The sequence below is a fragment of the Falco rusticolus genome, chromosome 8, assembly GCF_015220075.1.
Source record: "Falco rusticolus isolate bFalRus1 chromosome 8, bFalRus1.pri, whole genome shotgun sequence".
NCBI classification, from domain to species: Eukaryota; Metazoa; Chordata; class Aves; order Falconiformes; family Falconidae; genus Falco; species Falco rusticolus.
In genome coordinates, this window is record NC_051194.1 from 38,239,591 (window position 1) to 38,262,721 (window position 23,131).

The following is a 23,131-nucleotide window of genomic DNA, read 5'->3' on the forward strand; positions in this document are numbered from 1 at the left end:
CAACATAAGCCACTCAAGCACTGCCATGGCTGGTCCTAGTCTGTGAGGCAGAAGACTCAGAACAAGAGGAACCATGCATTATGGGGTAGGTCTCTCAGTCTAAACAAAGTTTAAACTGAACCAGAGCAGTTCCACTTTCAAAATTACCCGATTCTGATACAGAGACTGAAAACACGCACCGTGTGTTCTGAATATGCTTCCAATATTTCTGTATTGTTGATTCTGAATTTATGCTAATAAGAAACAGAATCAGTATTTTTCTGAAGCACATTAGTCATAAAATCAGGATAGCTCTACAATACATACTCCTTTCAGTACATTAAAGATTCATATTAATCTATTTTGAACCAACAGACCAAGATCAATGTTATTTCATAGGCTGTTCCTAAAGATCTACAAACTCTCAGCAAAAAAAGGACTCACAATACAATACCAAGTATCATAACCATTACAATATTACGAAGATGTTATTTAAAAAGCATTCTTCTGCCATAAGCCACCACCACATTTCCTCAAATTTTCTAGAAATACACCGCAGTCTTCATTAAGAACCTCCCCCCCCTCCCCCGAACTCAAGGAACCTTTCCTTCACACCTCTGCTTCCAACTCATCCTATGGTAAGTCAAAACGATATTGATTCAATAGTAACTTCTGTAGTGACACTGCGCTGTTTAGCAGTTATGATGGTTTTATTGCATCGTTAATAAATAGAATATAAATGACAAGGGAAACAGCTTTTATTTCAGCAACTTCTTAACAGTAGCAAGAAAAATGAAGAAAAATGGAGCACGGAATTTATTTGTATTTATGAATGCCTTCCTTGAATTTATATTGGAGACAGAGTTCCTCTTTCTCCTTGTCTTAGAACTTCAAAATATTTCCAAACAATGTGTTAGAATTTTAAGACAGGTTAAGTCATAACTATAAACTAGCTCCCAGTTTAAAAATATTATGTGAAGTGCTCCTATCAGGATTTGTTCAGCTCAGTGAATGATTTTTATTTAAGCATTTTAAAAAACAGTATATTGTTGAGCGGACACAATAATCAGATAAATAGTATTTCAAACATCAGTACAAACTTCATTTACAAAACCTTCCCAGAATTCATCTGAAAAAGGGTCTTCAGCTGATAAAAATAAATTCTATTCATTACCCTGAAAACCAGACAGGTATAACCAGGATCCAGTCACTGGATAATATCTTTTCTGTGGTAAGATTTGGTTCTTTTTTTCCTTTCACATTCACCCATGACAGCACATATATTGCAGAGTAAAGATGTGTCCATACAGATGCATATGAAAAAAAGTCTTTTAAAGGTTGTCAGAAAATTCAATTCTGTATACTTAGTTATGGAACCAAGGTACATGGATACACAGCTTTAACAAAATGCACATGTCATTTGAATGTCATTTCCGGAAGCGTTTAAATAGTGGATGGATGTGCTTATTTGAAGATGCTTTACTCCGTGAAGAGTGGTACTCCATGTAAACCGTATCATCTGCTCCTGACATAGAGCTCATTGTGCCTGTACGACGGGACACCTGCAAGTGAGGAGAAAAAACCATGTGCTTAGTGTGTGATCAGACAGCCATCTCTAACCCACTGACACCCACTGGTTACCGGGCAGCACTGTTCATTTAGTGACCTTAATGCCAAAAAGCCTTCAAAGTTCCTTTTCTTACGAGGAATTTCTACAAAGGAAGTCACTGCCTGCCACTCACCGTAAGTATACAAACCTACATAAGGTTTAATACAGAAAGATACCTTAGAGTAGGAATTCCCAACGCATTTCACGCACAATGCAATTCAGCTAAAAATAAACCCTAAAAAAATCAATTACCACATTGTAGCTTGATTTTAACTTATGTATCAACACATGTTTCAGGCTGTTTATTTTTCTTATATCAGACATGGCTGCAAATGTCAAACTACTACCTACAATAATAGTAATTCTCTTAAAAATGAACAAATGTAGCCCTTATGCTTCTGCCCTGTGGGCATGAGGAAATCAGAGCGTGATTCAAGGAGCACAGTGCCACCACAAGAGTATGTGCTCTGACATATGTATATCTTAAAAATCTTTTAAAATCTTTTCACTGTTCATGACTTAGAAGATGTACTGCAAAATCTGTAACAATAGATCTATCGCCTTCTCCCTCAAATATAATGGAGGACATGAATTCCATGTCTACCTTCTTTCGAGTGCCCATTATCAAACCGAATTACTCAAATAGCTAAATGCTAATGCAGCTTAAAAAAATGAGTCTGTTCTCCAATGTTTCACAAAGATACTAAGGCATCAATGATGGCAACACATTTAGAATTAAAATGCAGCGGTCAAGTTCTGTCACGTTTGTGGTCACGTTTGTGGTCGCACAAAGCATTCTTCATTACCTGAGCTGACTTTGAACCATATTCTCCAGCAACTACTTCCTCCTCAGCATCCAAGTCAGATGCTTGCAGAACTTTCTGGAGAAGCTGCTGCTGTTCTTCTTTGGATGAAAATGAAAGTTCTTCTTCTTCCATGCCTGCAAGCTTTGTTATTACCTACGAAACAGAGCACAGTACAAGGTGAGGGCTCTTCCTCCTCACTGTTAGCTGGCTAATCAAAACCAAGACAAGGATTTCTGATTCCATATCCTGTTGGTGCTGCCTTCAATTTTTATTAATGGTCTGAACAGCTTAACACTATGGTTAGCATAGATACACATAAAATTTTGCTAAGTGAAGTATATATACAGGCACACACATCCCTTGTTATATTCTAGCTGGAAATGCAAAACACAAACACTGGGGAAAAAAAAAAAGGGAGAAGAAAAAAGGAAAAGCTCTGGACAGAGGATGTCAGCCAAATGCTGTTGATCCCAGCTTGACCAAGAGCCTGACCAAAGCACATACAGCTCAGATGCACATTCAACTTAGTGCAAGGTTAGCTTCATGTTGTGGGCTCTACATTCATCTAGTTTAAAAACTAGCACTTTAACAAAAATAATTCACTAGCTTTCCAGACACTGAGAATTCTAGCGATAAACATCGAGGAACATGGATAAAGCCCCTAACAAATCAAGATATATGATGTTGCTGAGAGACCGCGTGTGCAAGCAAGCATCAGCAGCACAGCAAAAGGGCTCTTTCAACATTTGTGCACCAGTTAACTTAGCTGGTTATGTCTGCTCTCTTTGAAATTCTTAGTAACTCATTTAATAATAACCACGGATGCAGGGCACATGCCATCTACTGGCAATATAGTGCCATATACTCTGTTAGCTGAAAAACCTCTTCTGAAGAACTGAAAAGCTCTCAGGCTTCTGTTACAAAGCTTCTCAATAGGCAGCTTGCTTTCTTAAGTAGAAGTATTTTGAAAATTTCACAGGAATTTTTCCTGCAGTTAAATACATTTGGGTAAAAATATATTTATACGTGAGAATCTCAGTTTTCCCCACTATGTTTCCAACTTGAAGAGCTTTTGAGAAAGACATTCTATTTCAGCCTTTTCCTTGATTATGTGGTGTTTCCCCTCCTCAGCTTCCTTTTTCAGCTTATGTCTTGAGCCAATACAATTAGAAACGAGTTACTTCAGTAATCTGGGCTGGAGCTGACCACAAAGACTGATCAAAAACTATGAATACAGCTTAAGGTAAAATGAATCCATATTAGCCACAAAGCACTGTTTTTGAAAAACACGGTAGGGAAACACTAGACCGAATAATCAGTGTTGTAGACTGCAGTCAATGGCAATTCCTAATTAAAAAATGGATGCCTTTCTGAGAAATGTCCTAGCTTTAAGAATCCATTCACAGAAGCAAGGTCTCCTACTATATGGCTAAAGGAACACTATGGTCCCCCTTCTTGTTCATTTAGAACGGCATTGCTAGGATCACCTCAAAAATAAAAAGGAGTCATGAAAAGCAATTTTAAATTGCATTAGGCTGTTTCCAATTGTGGCTGCAAAACAGTGCTAACGTGATTCACAGAACAGAAAGAATTCCCACTGCATCATCATTTTTTTAAGCTGTTCAACAGATGCCAAGTTTAAAGTAATCCCCAATTCTCTGATATAATGAGCTCTCCGACTGGCTTAAAATATAACCTACATTCAGCCTCTAAACAAAAAAACATAATACAGTAAATAAACTATAGTTAGCAAACCAAAAAACCCCCACTAGCAGTAAACTCCAAGAAGCAAATTGTGATGACAAGGCTCCTATTTAAGAAGCAAACACAAAATATGTGATTTAGGAAAAAACCAATGTATTCCAGTTTTCTTTTTGATGAAAGGCAGAGAACGGAGCTATTGAGAGACAGTCAGAAGAAAGTCTTAGAAAAAAAGGGAAAACTTTTACCCTTTTAAAGAAGTAGTGAAGTTTTAGTAATTTAGGAGCAAAAATTCTGAAGGAGAGGACATCAGCACTGAAATAATTACCTAAGGATGAGGTAGAGTCTCCATATTTGGAAGAATAAGAAGGCAAAAATCTGCTGGGAACAACATACATAGAGTTGATCCTGGCTTGGTATGAAGAAACGTAATAGGTCGTTTCTTGGACATTTCTTCCAGCCCTATTCCTTGATGCCAGCTATGACTAAGGCTTAAAGTTTGGCAAACGGATGAAAATAGATATTCTAACATACTGTTCCTTAACCACAAAGAAAGAACATTCCAGTACTGGTCAGCTAAAATGTTGCTCCAAATACTCAGCTGCCACTTGCACTGCTTTTTTCCCCATATTACACCAAAGCTCCTAGGACTAGGTCTTCCTTGCAAAATAAAATCCCTCAATTTTAACCTCTTTCTTAGTTCTAAAATCCAAGACATTCAAATACAAGGGATTTCTCTAATCTTGACTACCACCACATAGATGCATTTGCTGTAATTAGCTGCAGCTTAATACTGATCTAAAATTTTGTCAAAATACATCGACTACAAAGCAAAACAAGGATTTTACCTCTAAAGACTGTGACATGCCTCTTTCAGTGGAAGGACCCCCTTAAAGCTCTATTTAATGGGCCACTGGTTACAAAGCAATTATTTACTTCAGCATAGCTGCAGTTCAGAGAGGTTTTACCCATAGGGATGTCTTGTACTGCACGTACGCCTCATGAGGAAAAGCTCTTAAATAGCTCAGCTCAAGTGCAATCCAGCAGGGGCTGCTTGCCCTTGCACCTTGTGCCATCCCTGCATGATTCTGTCAACACCATAAGCTTGAGCTTGTTCACTAAAGGCAGATATGGGAGCTGCCTTCTGCTCAGCAATGTTTCTTACTGGGAAGGCTTCTCATCAGAGCAGTAAACTCCAGTTTTACAAAGCAATAATTCACCTAAAAGCAAGAGCTATCATGACACCCTGTTGCCTTTAACAACCCAGCGGATGAGCATATGGGGCAGCCCATGGATTAAAAAAAATATACGAATGAGACACACCATGAAATCTATCAAATAGAGGAGCTTTGGTGGAGTGAGATTTTACATTTGCAAGAAGACAACATAACTCTATATATACATAACAAACAGAAGTACAAGGGGCAATCAATCTTCAAGTATGTATGAAGACATGACAGCATTCAGTCCTTTACAAAAGGAACTTTCTGATTTTCAAGTTCTGTCACACTGTCCACACTGAAAATGTTCTCTATTTTGAGGAGTATGTTTTAGTTGTAGGTAGGAAGATTTCTACTCTGTAGTAACAGTCTTTTCCTGCAGTAAATTCTGTCCTTTCTTCATCAATTAACATTCAACCCGGTGATACACTTCACTCCATGCAGAGACAATTACAAACTGTTGGTGGAAGCTAAATAGGCACAGTCTATACACCATTAACCAGAGCAGGTTTTGCTTAACAGAGCCAAGATCGACGTGCCTGCATCCTGGACTGATTGATTTTCTGTACCACCGCAGGCTTTGGACAGCACTACGGAAATGGTGCACAAGATTAGTGTGTGGACAAAGATCCCTGAAAGGTGTTTCTTTTGGAGCGGGATGCTAGACACTTCAAACACTTTACGATTCCCAGAGTCAGATGTATAAATGTAGGATGGATGAATCCTGCCGGCTATATGTTCTCTTTAGCCACAAGGTAAAAGATGTCTCCCCATAGTGAAATACTGGCCTGCCACTGGAGGTTCTCTGGAAACTATTGGTGACTTGTGATGTTTTGGAAGTTTTCTGAACTGCTGCTGGCCACTATGACATGAACACCTATCAACAATGCTTTATGCACAGCCAGTGTGACAACACACAATAGGAGGCCTGCATGCATCGACAACTGAACAGCATAAATATAAAGCAACCGCACAAGTAACATTCCACTTCACTCTCCAGTGGGTGCTTGGTTTGAAGTTAGAATACTTACCTTTCTAAAAGCTGTACTAAGTTACTTGTATCTACCCTCACAGTAACACAGATGATAAACCAACCCTGAAACAGTTTTTGCTTGCAAGCAAAACCTTCATTAATACATTACACAACCAGGATTCTTGACCCAATACTAACATGAAAGAACATGGAAATTATGTTTTTAGGTCACAACTATATAAATAGCAGAGACAAGTTACCTTGAAGCTATAACCTTGATCTACAAGAAACCGTTGTCGCTTCGTTGAATATGCCATTTCCTGAGTGTCTTGGGATACAAGAGAATAAAAAAAGGCATTGTATTCCTCTGCAACCATGCCTAGGAGACAAAGACTGAGTGATTAGTTCCATTTGGAACACTGCACCAAAAAAACAAAAAAGGACTGAACACTGAAAACAGGTGTTTAAATCAGTTGTCTCCCCACAAAAAAAATTTTGCAAAGTTTAGCTGCATCCAGACCTTACATAAACTGATTGACAAAGTACACAGTATGGAAATTCCTACTCTTGTTCTTAATAACTTGAGAATGGGCAAAAAAAAATAAAATTGAAAAGGAAATGGATACTAACACAATTACACTGGTACTCGGAGAAGAATCTGCTTCTTCATTACACTGGGCAAGGTGAATAATAAAATTATTTGTAAGTCTACTATGTAAAGAGCGAATAAAAAGTCTAGAGTAAGGATTGCAACACACATCAAAAAAGTTAATGGAAAAAGACAAAGGAGAAGTTTTATCGACATAAATTGGAGTTTGCACTGGTTTTGCATTAAAAAAGACAAAGATATGTAGCTAAAAATTCACAGAGCTATTTTGAAACCCAGGATACACCAGGCTGCATATAATAATTTACTTAAATTTACATCTCTTAAGATTTATTAATTAAACAGCATTGGGTTCTCTTTTAAAACCCAAGGTTTCACTAAGACCTTGTTAATTCACTACCATGGGGTTTGCAGACATTTTCAAACAAAGCCTCAGCTGTAACAAGCACAAACTGCACATGAAGTAAGTAAATGTAGACCTTAAGTGCAAGTAGAAAGTGTTTTAAAGATCATTTTTCCAAACAAAAAGCTCCTTGGTTATGTTTTGCAAAAACACAACTAGTTGGAAATCAAATCCCATTTTTAAAAGCAAGTAATCTGCAGTATCAAAAATGTGCTTTCTAGAGACTTGCATAGAGTAATGCTATGATTTTTTAAGAACTATTTCATGTTGAGGAAAATATCAAGGAATGAAAAAGTAAAAGAACCACGACAAAACAAAAAGTTCATTTTCCTTCAGCTTTTTTTGTCCTTTGGAAGTTTTCCCAACAAACCTTTACTGACCCTGAACATGCTTCATCTCCCTTCACTGGTATATGGGCGTATTCTCTTTTACTAAAACATAATCCAAGGACAAGATAAAGAAGTATCATGAACATCCAGTTTCTCTGCAGTTCTGATACTACGATCCAAGCCTCAAGAGTCCAACCACCACCTCATTTACCTTTTTTGGCTCTTAGCACTCGCCCCAGTCTTTGAGCCTCCTGTCTTCGAGACCCACCATGGGATGAAATCTGAATCAGAACATTGGCTTCTGGCAGATCGAATGATGTGTCACCTACCTATAACAGAGAAGCAGCCTCTAAGCATATCTTATTTCCATATATCACCGACAAAGATTTAATACAATGTGCACATTTGTGAGCTGCGATACAAAGATGTCAAATGCACAACATGCATGTATAATTTACTCTTGAATAAAGTTCACTGAATACAGGTACAAGGACACACTGAAATGTCCTTGCTTACCTTGGAAATGAAAATAGTGTTGATTTTTGGATTGTGCTTGAAGTTTTGTAGAATTTGCATTCTTTCTCCTTGTGCAGTAGGACCATATATATAAGGTCTGAAAAGAACAGAACATACGCAAATTAAATCAATTCAAGACTTCGCAATCATTTTTTGTGAGGTACTAAGAAACCAAGACATGGCAGGGAGTGCAGTACACATTTGAACTGATATAAAAACAAAACAGATTTTGGTACAGCTTACACTTTACTTTTAGCTTGTTTGGCTCTTTATGGCAGCTACCCCAGTTGTTTGTGGAATCCTCTACAGAAACCCAGTCTGCCAGAAATAAATTCTGACAGTTATAAATGTTTTGCAATTATGTGCACCAGTGAAGCTGTATATCAACAGACTGAATACATTTGCTAAGCCTACATGAAAGACTGAAGGCAGCTGATAAAATAAGAGATTTTTTTTCACCTCAAATCTACTGAGTTAGCACATTGACAGCTGCAACCTTTGCTTCCTACTTAAAACACTTGAAAATCCAGGCTTCTCTACCAATGATGTGCCAAGTGTCACAAGCTGGCTGCTGGATGTTGTTCTGAGAAAATTATTTTTGCTTCTGAAGCTAACCTCTTGCCCTTCCTAATACCTCCTGGACCTACTGAAACAAGAACAGGGTCCCAGACATTCCATGGCCACAAGAAGCTCAAAGTGGCATTTAATCTAAGGTTTCTAACACTTGATGAATCACATGGAGCATTTAATATCTCAATCCAGAAAGCTCACACAAACTCTCAGCCCCCCCAGACCTCATGAGTAACTTGGACTACTATGAATCTTCCAAGATCCTCTCTACACTCTGGCTGTTTTCTTCCTGCCTGAGCAGTTTAAAAAAACAAACAAAAAAAGGCCCTAGAAATGGCAAAGTCCACATAAAAAAAAAAAAAAAAAGTGGCATGCAGGAGTGTACAGGCACTGCTTCTTCATCTGTTGCACTACGTTTCCAAATGCTCGTTATCAGCATCTCCAAATAACAGGAACCAAGTTCTACAATTTCTGTTTTGTTCACACTTCCATACACTATTTCTAATACAAGGAACCAACCTCAAATGTTAGAGTACTCTAACTTTTAATATTGCACATACATGGGTGGTAGCTGAACATAAACATGCAGCGCATAGTACTAAGGTTTTCTATTACCAACCAATTCTGGTGTGTTGGGTCCTCTAGCTTTCTCTAGTAAAAACTTTATTCTAGTTTTTCTTTTACCAACAATCCTGGTCATCCCTAATCTAATTCTTCTATTTAGTGCGTTTAACCAAACTGTCAGGAAAATGCAGCTAAAAAATGAAAGTGGCAAATGAGTCAACTCTGAAACACTACCGTTATTATCCAATTAGTAGCATTCGGTAATATATTAACCATTATTTGGAATTACATTTAATATTTAAATTGTGATTACTTTAATTCCAAGCGAAACTTAAACGGAAGATTTAAACTTAAACTAAAGCAGTTGTAAGCCTTCTGTTTCTTAAAGTCACCAAGAAGGGGCACAACACAGAATAACCTGGAAGTCCCAGCTACCAATCCCCCATTTTACCCCCCCAGATCCTACTTGACAGTGATTCACTAACACTTATCTGAGGACCCTCCTGAACCTAGAACGTCCAATGCTAGACTGACTTTTATTTTTTAAATTACTCCTCTTCCTCACTGCAGGAAGACACTTGAGGCATTTGCAGAGACAGATCCCTCCCATTAACCGACGTAACTGTGAAGACCATAGAGGCACAGTCCTTCAGAAAGAGCGATTTAAACACACTAATTAACACCACCAGTAAGAATCAGCATGAGACTCATGACAGAATAAAAGTTGGCTAAGAAAATTTGAAATCTGTGGCCCCAAAAATAATTCCTGTCATGTGCATGTTTTTTCATGCCAGTACCGAGGGCAAGAAGGTGGTAAGGGAGGAGCTGGCAGAGAGCCGAACCACAGCCATCTCTGCCTCCACCCAGGAGCCCACCACCTCATGTGCTTCAGTCAGGTCACGAGAAGCGCTGTGGACACTGCTCTCCTGCTGGGCCAGCACAGCCCGGGCAGACAGGCTCCGCCACCGCCGCTGTACCCGCTGCTGGGCTGCTCTCCTCCTTACCCGTGTAATTCCTGCGCCACCCTAACTCAGTTCCCTTTGTTTCAGCATGCTCATAGTGAATGGACAGAAAATTCTCTGGTTAAAATAAAGACTCCCTCACCTTTATCCAGCACTGCGAGCCTTCTTTCCTTCTAACATCGACTGCCATACAACCACGAGCCACACAAATCATGTGAGGAACAGAAAATTCATTCAAGAACACAAAAAATAAGCACCTAATATTTCTTCAACTGGTTTTCCTGCCATGCTTCTGCAGTGTCTCCCCCGCTTCACAACTGCTGTGCTACTTAGCAAGCACCCCCTCCCAGCATCGCCTTTGCTGAAGGGTTTTCCTGTGGTGCACTGAACACTGCTAGAGACATTCCAGAGGCATCATTACAGCTAATCTCTGTCCAGACAGATTAAAAAAAATGATGAAAGAGACCATGGGTGTTGGAATTCATCCAGCACCATTAGCTCTGCTTACTATTTGATGTCACAGCAAGCCAGCACAACATGGCTGTTAAACTACAGTCAAAACTGATCATGAATTTTGGAAAGTGTAATGCTTGTTTGTGGTTTTACTAAGAAATACTGCTGAAATTCCTAGACATGAAATCATACGCAGTCAAAATGCCCCACAGCTTCCAACAAGCAGGGTTTGTCAACAATTTGGCGTTGTCAAAGAAAGGATGAGGGCAGCTTCTATGAATGTTTTCCCCAATAACTGCTCTACGCCTAATCCTGGCAAACACTCCCGGATCACCCCTCTCCAAACCCTACAAACACACTGATGCTAACCCCTCATTAAACTATTTGTACAACCTTCCATACCTGCACTCATGTTACAGTCATTTAAGGTAGCTGAGAAGCTCATGGGAGCAATATCCTTCTGTTTATTAAACAATTACATTAGTCCTAGGCAGTGCACCGGTACAGCACAGATCCCCAGAAAGTTTGTCTTAGGCTTTTTACACAAGGCTGAGACCTTTTGAGAACCTGAAGAGGAACATCCTGGGTCCCAAAAGATCTTGAAAAATTCAGAGTGTATATCTGAAAAACTTGTCTCAGGGAGATAGGGGAGGCTACCATTCATTAAAGAAATAGTTCTAGTGATATTTTTTTAAGCCCCTCACTTTTCTACTGGCTTTTAATAATAATAACATGGATGGAGAAGTAGTAACAGTCTTTCACAGAAATCTTGGATGAAAACTCCTCTGAGGCAAGTGCTAAACAGAGATTCTTTTCAAACAGTTCTACACTGATATAATGTTGCAGTGCCAATAAAATCCATCCAAAAATATACCCTCCCGAGCTCCTTTTTATATAGGATTTGAGTTAAATCTAAGTATTAGAAGAAATATCTAGACTACTGAAAGCTGTGAGATTACAAGGCAATTTTCCAGGAAGGAAGAGAACAGTGCCATCGCCAGCTGTGAACACTTACTTCCCGAGTCTGATCGCATATTCCTTCAGTGCAAACACGTTGTCAGCAAACACGATGATTTTATCATTCCGTCGCTCATGAAACTTAATCAGGAACTGGCAGGCTCTGAATTTATTTGGGTTCATGGTGTACAGCAGTATCCGTTTCTTTGTTTTGATAGCTACATATTCTCTATAAAATTCAGGTGACATTGGGCACCAAACCTAGAATTAGAAAACACACAAACACACACACACAAAGTAACCCTCCGTTATTTATTTATTTCATTCCACTGGAATTGAAAAGATATTGGGGCAACAATAATGCATTACGGCTTTCTGTACAGCACAGGGCACAGATTTGAACACAGTAATTTCTGTACCAGAGTGACAGCTACTGGTCGCTGTAGTCTCCAACACTACCAAACTCCGTTTAACCTCATTAATATTCTGGCCTTCCAAAACGCTTTGTCAGTGAGATCCACAACAGAAACAGGCAGTGGGATAGCAACAAGACTAGAAGATACTTCCTTTATGCTTCACACCTAATAATTTTACTGAATGCTACTACTTTTTATATAGCAACAGTTAAGGGAATAAATCATCTGTGCAATGTCCCTCCTGTCACAGCAATCAAAGCTTTTCCCATAAAAATTAATTTCCATCCATATTCTGAAAGCTAAGAGACACATTTAGTCTTCATTACAGAACAAATTTACCAACCTTTTTTCATATACCCACAGCGGAGTGACCTTTGTTTTAACAGCTGTTAAGTCTACCACTTTCAAAACACTAGGATTAATTAGAAGACTTCCAAAGGTCTCCCTAAGCAATTATTTTATTATGTAAATACGTATCATAGTACTGCACAAGTCTAGGCTTACTGAGGTATTTTTTCTACTGTAGCATGAAAACAGAAGAAATTACGAAGCTGAGAAGTTTATGCCAATGCAATAATACTATCTATACCATATAATGCCACTATCTATAGTGCATATAATTTAGAAGATGTTCATTCTACTGTACACGGGTTACTCCCTTATATACACAGTACCAATTAACAGAATACTGCAAAGAAAAGCCTCTTGCATAACTATCGTTCAGCTAGGAAAGTTATGTGACAATTTAGTTTATTTAAACAAGCTGAACTGTTTTGTACTGTTACAAACTACTTTTTTGTTTCAATACATTTTTTCCAGTGAATGCTAGGTAAGGCTTTTTTCATCCCTTGACTACATTAACAATAAATTTATGCATTGAATAGGCTCTACTATTATTGTATGTTGTCTATAAAAGATCTAAAACTCTTAAATCAGAAAAGAGCGTTTCAAAGTGACAATGAACTATGAATGTTGAACATTGGACTGTAGTAAAATAATTATTCTATTGTTCAATGCCTCTGACTACATGGCAAACTGAATATATTTCGATTTGTATTTGCACTCTCTTCAGGATTTGGAAATGGCTAAGAGCTACTTCTCACACAAATCTTTTCATTTTTATGTTTTGCAAGATGCACACTCCAAGCCAAAAACTTGGTATGACAGCTGGGAAAGGGATTATTTGTAAATTACGGAACTCTGAAAATACAGTTAAAGAACAGGCTTGTTCTCTTTTTCAAAAATTTCTTTTAACTTTCTCAACTGTGCTGCTTGTTCTCTTTTAAAGCAGTGGAAGAACAGTACCACAATGACCATGACCTGCCTTATCAGAGCAGCACTGCCCTCTCCTGCCACCTGGAGAACCACACTTAAAAGAGCAAACCAGACATCTTTCTTGGCTATGCGGAATAAGCGAAGTTGATTAAAGATGTTACTTCTCAACATGTCAAGAAAATCCCAATAGGTATGCAATGCAGTTGTGCACATACTAGACTTGTTATTTATCAGACTGCTTGTTTTTGATTCTTTGCTTTTGATAGTCCCACCACATGTTATTTCAAAACATTGGCCTAAAGAATATCAACTTGCAGAATTTCCACATCATTCAGAACAAAGGTAGCTCACGCTTCACACTTTGCAACGCCTAAAGGGCAGTTCAGGGACTGAGAAGAATTGTGCACCCAAAGCAGAATTAACCAAAGAGCCTAAACAGTCAAATTTGAACTTGCAGACTGGTTACTCTCCCTTCAACCCAGTTATTTTCTAGATAACTCTTCACTTGTATTCTATGACTTAAAAATATTTGTGGGTTTTTTCCTTCTACAACTTCCGGTTTGCACAAAGCTTAAAAGGAGAACACCCGACCTGCATTTGCATCTTTTATTCCAGTGCCAAAGCTAGCATGAAACTAACGAGGTTTTAAAAAAACAACCCAGTAACAAAAAATCAACACCACCCCCCCCCCCCCCAAACAACAACAAAAAAACCAAAGCAAAAAACATGCAGGAAAGCCCAAAAAGACAGTTAAGTTATGAAATTCTATCATTGCATGCTGTAGCTGCTAAAACTTTGCTTCCATTCAACGGGAGTCTGGACAAGCTCATGAAAGACACACAGTGATGTTACTTCTCCAAGCCCTTAATCATTTATGAGTGGTTTCTGTGTATCAGGAGAAGTAACAGATACGTTTGCCCTATTTTTATACTCTTCCTTAAGTATCTTCCTTGACAAATATCAGAGACAATATATTAAGCTAGACCTTTAGTCTGACCCAGAAAGGTTACTTTTAACGTTCTAATGAGCCTGTGTGAAGGGTTTCCACAAAGGGATTATTCCAACGGGATACCAGACTTTTCTCTCATCCATATGATGGGAAGAACAGAGGTCACACTGTTATATTAGAAATAGATAGTAAGATCCAGTCCTGTGTTTTCAATTTTCACCCTCATGCATTCAGGTTTCAAATAAGCAGGTGTTTTCTTATGTTTTTTAAACTTGCTATTATACTTCTTTTGTTTAAGAGTTTAAGAGGAATTCTCCTCAAACAACCACAGACTGTCTACCAGCTGAAGTCTCTGAAAAGCACTTGCCAGCATACCACCTGATGTTACACTTATCATAACACCATGTTACACTGCCACACAGAACTGAGCTCAAAGTACAAAGTCAAGCTGGACAACAAGAATGTCAATTGCATCGAACGAGGTCTACCACTGCCCACATTTCTGAAAGGTGACTTTGAGACAACCCATCGGGCACCACAACCCCAAAAAGGAAGAGTGCTGAAGTCATTCTGAAGAACGCGTGGCTACTGGATTTACTACATGTTACTACTGACCAGCAACAGCCTTGCCTAAGCTACAAAGTAAATGAAAAGTCATAAGGGCACCTGTTTTTCCCAGTTAAATACTCACAATTACATATATCTTCCTCAAAAAAAAAAAAAAAAAAAAAAAAAAAGTATAAGCATACTAAACACTAGTAGTACAAAAAGCAGAGCATCACCTCAGCACACTGTACTTTAGCAATGTAGCCACTGTTCTGCAGCTCCATCCAGTTGGCTTCATAGAGCTTTGGTCCAATCAGGAAGTTCAGGTCAACAATTTTATCATCTTCTCTGACCAGGGTAGCAGTCAGCCCCAGTTTACAATGAGCTTGTACAATAGTGAGCACACGTCTGAACATTTTTGCTAAGAAATGCAAGACAGATTTTCTGTTTACTTTCCTGAACGGATTTAGAAGACAAATACTGCAACTTAAAAAAACACTTTCATCAACTCCTGAACATAAAGCATTGGGAAATTTTACCCCATTTCACACACACCTCTAAGAAATCTGTGTTACAGCAAAAATTCACACTGATTGCAGCTTTAGTTTACATCATCAGTGTACTCTGAAAATCACAGTAAAACTTCTGGCATCTTTATAATTTCCAATTTCCCGAAAGAAAATTAATACATTCAGAGGTTACATGGCTTGTTTTAGGTCATATAGTATTTCATAGAAGGAACTATGACACAAGGACTCTTGGCCGATTGCCACATTCAGACTTCTAGTATATGGCTGAATAACTCATCTTCAGCATTGCTAGAGATCACAGAGGAGGCTCTATACCTTAATTTTTATGAAACAAAGAACGAACAAAATTGAAAGAATAGTGGCAGCAACATGCTAATTTGATAAAATAGCAGTTAATTGTCAAGGTCTCCTTCTAAAATCCATCATTTCTGTAGATACCAAATTATATTCAAATGAAATCATGAGAACAAGGTAGAGGAGCTAACAGAATCCTGCATGGTATTTTTAGCCAGGATTATTCCATAGACACTTAAATACTACATTATTGCTTTCCAATAGTACAGATCTTAATTACACAGGAATTTCAAATACAACAGCTGTTTCTGGACAGTAATCACTATACTTGCTCACATTTTATTGAGTAGAAATAGATATTAAAAGCTAGCCTATAGTTCCACTACATCTCAACAGAAAAGAAGGCAGATTAATTCCCCTCCTGTTCAAACCTGTCTACAGCAAAATTATACAAACATAATTCAGGTACACAGGAGAAGGCACCTTATGGTACAGTGCCATTATAGAAAAGACAGTATCTAATTTGAAGGGTTTCAGAAAACTAATGGCCAGCTTAGCTGTAGTATCGTGGGAAAAAAAGAAAGCAGAACAAGGCATCTTACTTGTCTCAAAACCCTAACCCATGTATTTACTCACTATATTGATGATGAGAAAGCAAAAAACCACACCACTTCTAAAAAAGCAGAGTAACGTTATCAGCATGAAAAGTCCGCATGCTGTTTCCTTACCAGGGATAGTATGTACTTCATCAAGTATCATAAGGCCCCACTCTTGACTCTTAAGCCACTCCATTACTCTTTCTGCTTCCCAGGATCTTTTCGTTGTGTGTCCCAACATGGAATATGTACTGATAGCAATCGAACAGCCAATAGGCTTGTCCTTGGCATCAGAAGTGAACCGGCATATCTGACTGTCGTCAATGGTGGACCACATCTTGAACTGGGCTTTCCACTGCTCTACAGACACTGCAGAATTACCAAGGACCAGACACCGCTTGCGGACAGTACACGCAGCTGTCACTCCAACTAGAGACTTGCCAGCACCTGTAGGGGAAGAAGAGAGATTCATTAGTCATCTCTCAGACACTACTGGAGGGGGGGCGGGGAGGAAAGAGCAAAGAAAGACAGGAAAACAGTGAGAGGATATGAAATCATGTATCAGGAAATTGTATGTTGTTTCCTTATTATAATAGTTTTAAAGAAATGGAGCATTCGCTTCTTAAAAATCCAGCTGCATTGTCTACTGGACACATTAACTCCATTTTCTCAAGAAAATCATTGTAAACAATGGCTGTGCCAATTAGAAACAATCATTCTAATGCTGTTTCAATTTCAAAAGCATATTAAATTCCAGGTGGCTACAGAAAGCTTCCCCTAGAGGTGATCTATCCCTGCCAGCTATGTTTGTTCCCCCAAACGGCAAGTCCTTAAATCTTTCCATTCCTCCTTCACACTTGTTCCAGCATCCCTCACACACTCTCTCGGGCCCTCGCTGTGTCTCCCACCCCCAATACCAAGGGCACTGGCATGCAGTCACCTGTTCTCTCCCTTTTCCATTGCTTCCTGTAGGTTGTCCCAGTTTGCACATTCCTCATTTCTTTCTCAAGCTCTCAGGCCCAGAACTTGTGCATACAAGCTCTTTCCTTCCTTACATACCCCTTATGCCATATTTGTATTTCCAGTTCCCCCCCAATCTCCTTACCCCCAACTGAGGAACAAATTATACCCACGGCAATGGCTTTAACATTTCACTGCATGATCAGCAGAGCTGACTTTAGAGGGACCAGTGAAAGCACGAACGGTTATCTGAAGCTACTACAACCACATATCAGTTTGTTGGTCTCTACAGGGATACCGGCAGCACCGTTAAGCAGATGCCCGACAGCTCCATTAACCAGGCTCTCCCTCACCACAGTATCACCACCCACTCACTACAAACCAACAGGACTCTGTATACTGGTACCCAGAACAGTTCCTACCGCTGTCTGAATTAAAGAAGCCATCAAATTTGGAAGTTAACAGGCCAATAAAGAACAAAACCCCTAAACACCAACCTAGAAACTTACCACATGGCAAGACAATAACACCAGATCTGGCTCGCCCATTTCCAAACATCTTTCTCAGGCTTTTCTCTTGATAGGGCCTGAGGACAGCTGTAGGTTTCAGATCTATATTAATATCAGGATTCACAGAATCATTTCTGAAATCATATTCTGCCAGCAAGGGGTACTCTAAATGGATACAACGCTTCTGAAGTTCTTCAATCATCTCCTGAAGAGGAAACAAAGCTTCAGAAGGTAAGTTTTCCACGTTATTTTTTTTTTGAACAACCAGATTATATAGTACCATGTGAAGTTACATTTATTTTTTTATGCTCATGAAGTCTGCAAGGGTAAAAGTTTATTCCAAAAACTTCATTCATGATCATCTCTACCCCTCTCAAACATTTTAGAAAACAGACAGATGGAAGAACATGACACAATCTCAGATGTGTTGTTTACCTGGCAGCGACTAAACTACACTTTGAAGTCCTGCAACAAAGTGTTCAGTAACAGACACAAAAGGTTCTGTGTGTTACAGAAAAGGACCTACCAAAGCTGAACATCTGTTATCTGGAAAATCTCCATACCCTGGTAATGCAGTTATTCCACCACAATGACAGTTCAATTCAATCACCAAGAGGTTGTTGGTTTGGTTTTTTTAAAATAAACAAAATAGCTACTAAACTATCTTGTATATAATTTCTGTTTTCCCCAGAGTAAGGCATCATTAGAAACACCAAGTCCAAAAACAACTTGAGAAATTCTACAAAAACTCTCTGAAGGTCAAGCAGGACTGTGCTGCAACCTCCAGCTACCCTTCTCAAGCTATGAAATCAGAACTGGCAGGAGTTCCTTCTGCAAACATAAATCACAAAACAAAAAAAGGCAGGGAAAAAGGGAGAGGGAGAAAGAGAGAGAAAAGAAAGAAAGGGGGGAACAACCTCCCTTCATCTCTGGAGCCTTTCTCTGGCCTGTGAGCCCTGTGCCTTGTGGGCAGGGAAGGGACAATACCCAGTCTGCCACCCTCTGTACAGAAGAGGAAGATTCTAAGATTTTGGGAGGGAAAAGGAAAGAAAAGTTAGATGACTTAAAGTGATCTCCACTATCAAACAAAGTACCACAGTACTTCACATTAAATTCTCACACTTATTTGCAAAACTTTGGGCCCATTCCCCAAAGCTACAAATGCAGAGACTAATATAATATACTTATACCTGCTTGACTTCAAAAGAAACTGTCTGTGTTTCCTCCTCCTCCTCCTCATCTTTGTCCATCTGTTCATAAAACTCATATAAGTCAGCTGGGACATCTGGCTTATTCTGGGCATCTGTTCCCTGTGATGTTGATGGACCAAAGCCACCTTCACTGGATTTAGAAATCTGAAACACACGAACATGAATTTTCACCAACAGTTTCATTAGAGATACAGTCCACCCCCTGCCCTGCCCCAATTTGGGCTCATTAAGGAGGCACCGATCATTGCTGACAGAATGGAAAGCAACAGCTGATACAACAAACAACAATCCAACAGTTTATGTACTTTTAATTCAAGAATTTTAAAACATGCCCAAACATACTGCTGATTTACTCGTGAATGTCTCTGTAATGAGCTCTGTTTCTTCACCCTCAGCATTTCTCAGGCGACAGTCCCTAATTACATGGTCTTGCAGAAGCTGCTGAATGACATCAGGGTGGGTACTTTCAACAAAATACCTAAAATTAAAGAAAATGAACTAATCAACTGAATAACTTACAAGAAGAGTGGTATAGATGCTTAAATATATTGCTATTCCAGATGCACTCTCAAGTGTCTAATCTGGGGGGGGGGGGCATTTAAAAATAAAGAAATTATAGGGATCAAGATTTTTTCAAGATGCCTCACACCAAAAGCATCATGTACTTTGCAGTTACCCATCTTGCTCAAAGTTCTCTAACATCTGTGGGAAAACTCCAGCAGAACTGCCTAGACTGAGCTCTCACATACATGTCTTATTTGTGACATGCGACACAAGTCCATTTTTTTGATATTGAAGCGAGTCTGTGAAAACACTGGATGTGGTGTTTCAAAGTCCTGCCCACAGGACCAAAAAAAGCTCAGAAGACAAAAATCCAAAACATCCAGAACATAGACCATCTAAAAATTCAAATTAGTGCATCCTGAAATTGTTTCTCTCCCTGGACATTTGTCAGTAATGATGCTAGTTGGAAATCACAGTTAAAATATGAGCCAAAGAGACTTCACTAGCATGGGAGAAATCTTTTCCTCAGAAACACCTAAGAAGAGAACAAAAACCTGCTAGCAATACTAGCATCAGTTCTACCCAACGCAGCAGGTTCAAAAAAGCTGCAGCACAAGCAGAAAATTATAGGCCCAGGGCTTATCTGCGGCTGTCAGACAACAGAGAACTTTGAAAAAGAAATAATGAGAAAGACAAAACACAGACAAGGTACAGACACAGGCTTCCCATTTCTTCTCCTTCCTTTCCTTCTTCCTACCACAAATCACATGTTTAGATAACATTGGTCTGCTCTAAAGTAGCTGACCCATCAAGGTCACTTCCAACATTATCTTCTAGATTTAAAATAAATCACATTCAACCCAGCAACAAGCATGCACCTCTTGCCAATGGATTTGCTCGTCCTTCCTGAATAACAGATTCCAAGTCAGAATACACAAGGCTGAAGGACAGCTGTAGAAAAACTTGTCTAACCAGGCTCATGCAAATTAGGAAGGAATGTACGAAACAATTATCTGAAAACCTTAAGGATATATTGCAAATCCAAGTAATAAAGGAACAAGCTAGAATATCAAATTCACAACCTGCTTCTAAAAATGTAACAATAGCCAGTAGTAGTAGCTCAGGGCAGCCAAACTGAATTAATTGACCAAAGTATTAAATACTTTCAACAATTACAAACATGATCTTGCATTGATAGAAGGTCCACTCAGCTGGGAGCTGTAAGGCTCAACAGCTACTCAGACCACTTGTTTAAGCACAGCTGGCATTTGGGGGACTTCCTTTGCCACGCCAGTTAAGGAAGAAGCCACTTACCTGTTATGTTTCAGTACCAGCTTCACCTTCCCATAGCTGACAGTACAAAGCTATAAATGAACAAGAGCAGTTGTTAGGAACATGCAAAAGAGCAATTCCCCATTTGGGACCAAATGCGGAGAAGCAGTATATAATAAAACATTTACTTGTGATGTTATGCTTATGGAACAAACCTGAGAAGGTATTTTCAAAAGATGCACACATCAACTCACACAGGAGATCGGTCACAGATAGTTTTTATACCCAATTCCAATCTGCTTCCACGACTGCAAGAACATACATGCAGGATAAGGTAGACTATGTTTTACAGTGCCTGGCTATGCCAGGTTGCATCCCACATTCATAGTCTTCTTCCAGAGGAAATCTGAGGAAACTTTCCCCACGTACAATTCCTATTGGCTGAAAGTATGCTTACAGACGCTTGGGTGTCTTTTTTTTTTTAAGAGGTATAAACCCCACACAGGATATGCTGTGAAAATAGTATGTGTGCAGGAGTATAGTACAGAAAAAGACAAAAAATAAGACAAAGCTTCTGTTCTCTTGGAACAGTGACAGAAACAATGAATGATTAAAAAAAATAATCAATTAAGCAGAGGCAGCAGGAAAAGTTTTCACTAGTAGCAGTAAACATATTTCCAATGCCAATTAAATACTCTTACCTTGATAAACTGAATTATTCCATCTGGGACCCCAGTCTTGCTCAGTTTTTGTAAATACTCTGTGATATCGCTCGTCTGTAAGCCAACACTAACAGCAGCATATAGCGAGTAAGCAGTCAGTTTGTATTCATGAATGTGGGTTGGTCTGCACACAGGCTCAGCAATGGCAACCAAAAAATCCTGTGCATATTTGTAAACTGGAGAAAAGGCTTCCAGAAAAATATGGCCATCAGGAGCCTACAGAAATAAAAAGAAATGCTGAGGGCACAACAGCGTTAGTTGACCAGAATCAGGAATGTCCTGTAAAGCATCAGTTGACATAAGAGACAGTCCACTATTTAGGTACTAATGCATCATAGGGTTTCAAACAAAGCGTTTACCCTAACAGTAAGATTACAAGAAAAAAAGAAAGGAGACCGAGGAGCATAAAACTTGTCTTCTGAAAGTGTCCAGACACTGATTTGTTCCTGTCCCTTCTATAGCAGTAAGAATAAACCACACCCTGATCAATTAGGCTTTTCCAGACCGACACACTGGGGTGTTTTTTCTTTATTACTGCTAAGCAAATTGCTTGAGCAGAGGCAACCTGGCAGCCCTATTCCCCTGAAACAAAATTCCTCATTTTACACAGAACAAACAGAGCAGGAAAGAGGGCACTTGTGTGTCACAGCACTTGGTAATGTATGCCCTGCAGATGCCGGCTGCACAACCACCTCTCCATATGCTTGTACGACTGGCCGAGGTGCGGACAGGCTTCCTACTGCCATCCCTTTCAGGGCACAAAAAGCAAACGGTACCAGTTACAGAAGATGAGACCAGCTTGTCTTAAGGCTGTTCCATTCCATAATGCAAAGCCTACGGCTGCATCACGGCAACAACAGATCCCACCTGTATCACTAGCCAACGCGGACGCCTCCCACAAAGCCTTTCACCTCCGTCCCAGAAACATTTCGCTTAAGGGGCTGCACAGCCCTGCCCGGCCCGCTGCAAGGGACGCCCGCCAGGGGCCCTTCGGGGAAGGCAGCAACGCGCCGGGGCCCTGCCACGGGCTCCCGGCAGGGACTGGCGGCCTCCCCCCGCGCAGCCGCCCGCAGCCCGGCTGACGGCGGAGACAAGGTCCCAGCTCCGTGACCGGGGAAGCCCCACCAAGACGGCCCCCCCGGCAAGGGGGGGCTCCCAGCGACCAGGCCACCCGCCCAGGCCTGCAGCGCCCGTCCGCTGCCCCGAGCTCTACCAGGGCGGCCCCCCCGGCCCGGCGAAGCCCGCGGCGAGGCGCTGCGAGGCCCGGCCGCACGTACCACCCAGAGGGGACGCGAGGCGTGGTCGGCCTTCAGGGGCATCTGCTGCCTGTAGTCCTTCGCCCCGTACTCGTCCACTTTGGTGCCGCTGTCCTCCACCTGCTTCCCCGCCGCGGACGGCACCGCCTCCTGGGACTCCTTGCCGGGAGCTTCGTCCTCATCGTCTTCGTCGTCATCGTAATGGCGCTTCCTGGACTTCTTCTTATCTGGGAGCGAAGCCGGAGCTGTGACGAGGAAGCGCGGCCGGCCCGCGGATACCCGGCCGCCCCCCGCTCCCGCCGCACTCCCGCCCGGCCCCAGCCGCTCCCCGCCGGGCCGGCCGCGCCGCGCCGCTCACCCCGCTCCTTCCTGCCCATGGCCGCCGCGCAGCGCCGCCGCACGCCCGCGCGTCACTTCCGCCGGCGGGAGGGGCGGAGCCACG

The 23,131-nt window shown here is 40.5% G+C and overlaps 1 protein-coding gene across 1 annotated transcript; it reads right to left on the reverse strand.

Moving 5' to 3' along the window:
• Positions 1-670: 670 nt before the first annotated feature.
• ERCC3 (ERCC excision repair 3, TFIIH core complex helicase subunit) lies at positions 671-23,127 on the reverse strand. The gene is made up of 15 exons (XM_037397174.1): positions 23,048-23,127; positions 22,711-22,916; positions 21,413-21,649; positions 20,754-20,803; positions 19,278-19,413; positions 18,915-19,079; positions 17,725-17,929; positions 16,388-16,702; positions 15,072-15,256; positions 11,708-11,910; positions 8,144-8,240; positions 7,839-7,956; positions 6,549-6,667; positions 2,395-2,547; positions 671-1,541 (listed from the first exon to the last, which is right to left on the reverse strand). Exons 1-15 carry the CDS (start codon positions 23,064-23,066, stop codon positions 1,407-1,409), a joined length of 2,343 nt encoding a protein of 780 aa, XP_037253071.1. The 5' UTR covers positions 23,067-23,127; the 3' UTR covers positions 671-1,406.
• Positions 23,128-23,131: the final 4 nt, after the last annotated feature.